The sequence below is a fragment of the Priapulus caudatus genome, unplaced genomic scaffold (assembly GCF_000485595.1).
Source record: "Priapulus caudatus unplaced genomic scaffold, Priapulus_caudatus-5.0.1 Scaffold1446, whole genome shotgun sequence".
Lineage (NCBI taxonomy): Eukaryota > Metazoa > Priapulida > Priapulimorpha > Priapulimorphida > Priapulidae > Priapulus > Priapulus caudatus.
The window spans coordinates 52828-54214 of NW_014578507.1; the positions used below are offsets into that span (position 1 = coordinate 52828).

The 1387-nt window shown below is 46.1% G+C and overlaps 1 protein-coding gene across 1 annotated transcript in view; it reads right to left on the reverse strand.

Moving 5' to 3' along the window:
• Positions 1-1387, reverse strand: part of LOC106816661 (lethal(2) giant larvae protein homolog 1-like) — a gene marked incomplete at its 5' end in the record, with an annotated part of 31542 nt that overhangs the window by 21940 nt on the left and 8215 nt on the right. Inside the window, 2 exon segments of the mRNA XM_014821284.1 lie at positions 670-796; positions 1193-1333. Of these exon segments, the coding sequence (XP_014676770.1) occupies positions 670-796; positions 1193-1333 (268 nt within the window).

Genomic DNA, 1387 nt, shown 5'->3' on the forward strand with positions numbered 1-1387 from the left:
TGCCCCCACCCCGCTGAAAAAATCCTAGCTACGCCACTGCCTGTACGCGACAAGACGTGATGTGGAGATTATAGAAGGGGACATGATGGCATTTAACTCGGATGAAACCTCTGTCAACACCTACTGCTAACAACATTTACTGCTCCGCTGCTGAGTTCTCTGTGCTACTCTATCTGATTACACCGCGTAATACGAGACGGCATTACCACGAATCTCTGAGATCAAAAGCCTGTGTGTAGACACACACACACACACACACACACACACACACACATATGAATGGACCTTATCCTACAGAGCTGACCCGCACACTCTACATGGACAGTGATGCCGGGATGCATCAACTGTTTAGCAAAGTGAATACTACATGCTCTCGGACTGATCGGATTATGCATTACATCCCCTGTGTACACACACACACACACACACACATATATGATTACTCCCAGGCCCCCGCGATTGAGAGTAAATGCAGCAAATGTCACTTAAATGTAGTTACCTCTCTGTTAAGAACGCAGAGCGACTAATCCAATCTACAGGCTAGGAGGGGGAATCGAGGGGGAATCCTAAATGCCATACATGGAAATTACATTAGGAAATAAATGTCACCTGCCAACAATAGCTCTCACATGGAGCAGGAAGAAGAATGAAAGGAGAGGAAAGCCTTACCATACGGTGTAGTCGATCCGTGGGAGAGATCGAGTGCACTGAGGGTGTTCCACACCATGTAGCTGCCATCGTTGTGAGCGCTCGCAAACTTGTCACCACCACGCACCCATGCCAGCGACTCCAGTTGCTGCACGACAAAGCGAGAGAACATAGTGAGGGGGGGGGGAAGGGTGCGTGGTCAGAAACGAAGGTCTAGTCTTAATATTAGTCTTAACATTTACTTTTTCTCATATACTGCTCACAGAATTTTGTTTCGTAAAGTTAGTTACGATGATTTCCAGGACATTTTCTATTCTCGTAACTTTATGATGTTTTTCGAAGAGAAAATGTTCATGTTATGACTAATGTCACACACACGCAAGTACAGCACTTACTAGCATTACCCTACAAAAAGGTTTAAAAATGTTTATATACTTCTTTCATAAACACATGTCGCTCATTCATAACCAACAATTGGGCGGAAACGCAAAGTTATTCTCAACAGATCTTGTTGTGGGTGAACGTGAACAGTAGCGCCACCTACGTGGTTCGTCATGAAGGTCTGGTCGGCGTTGAGCGACTTGTTGTCCCAGAGCACCATCAGGCCGCGGCTGTAGCCGATGAGGAACTTGTGAGGCTTCAGCGGATGCTCAATGATGCTTTCAACCGCTCCCGGCGATGTCGCCTACACAGCAAACACAACACATATAGTCTACATACACTTACATACACATAGTCT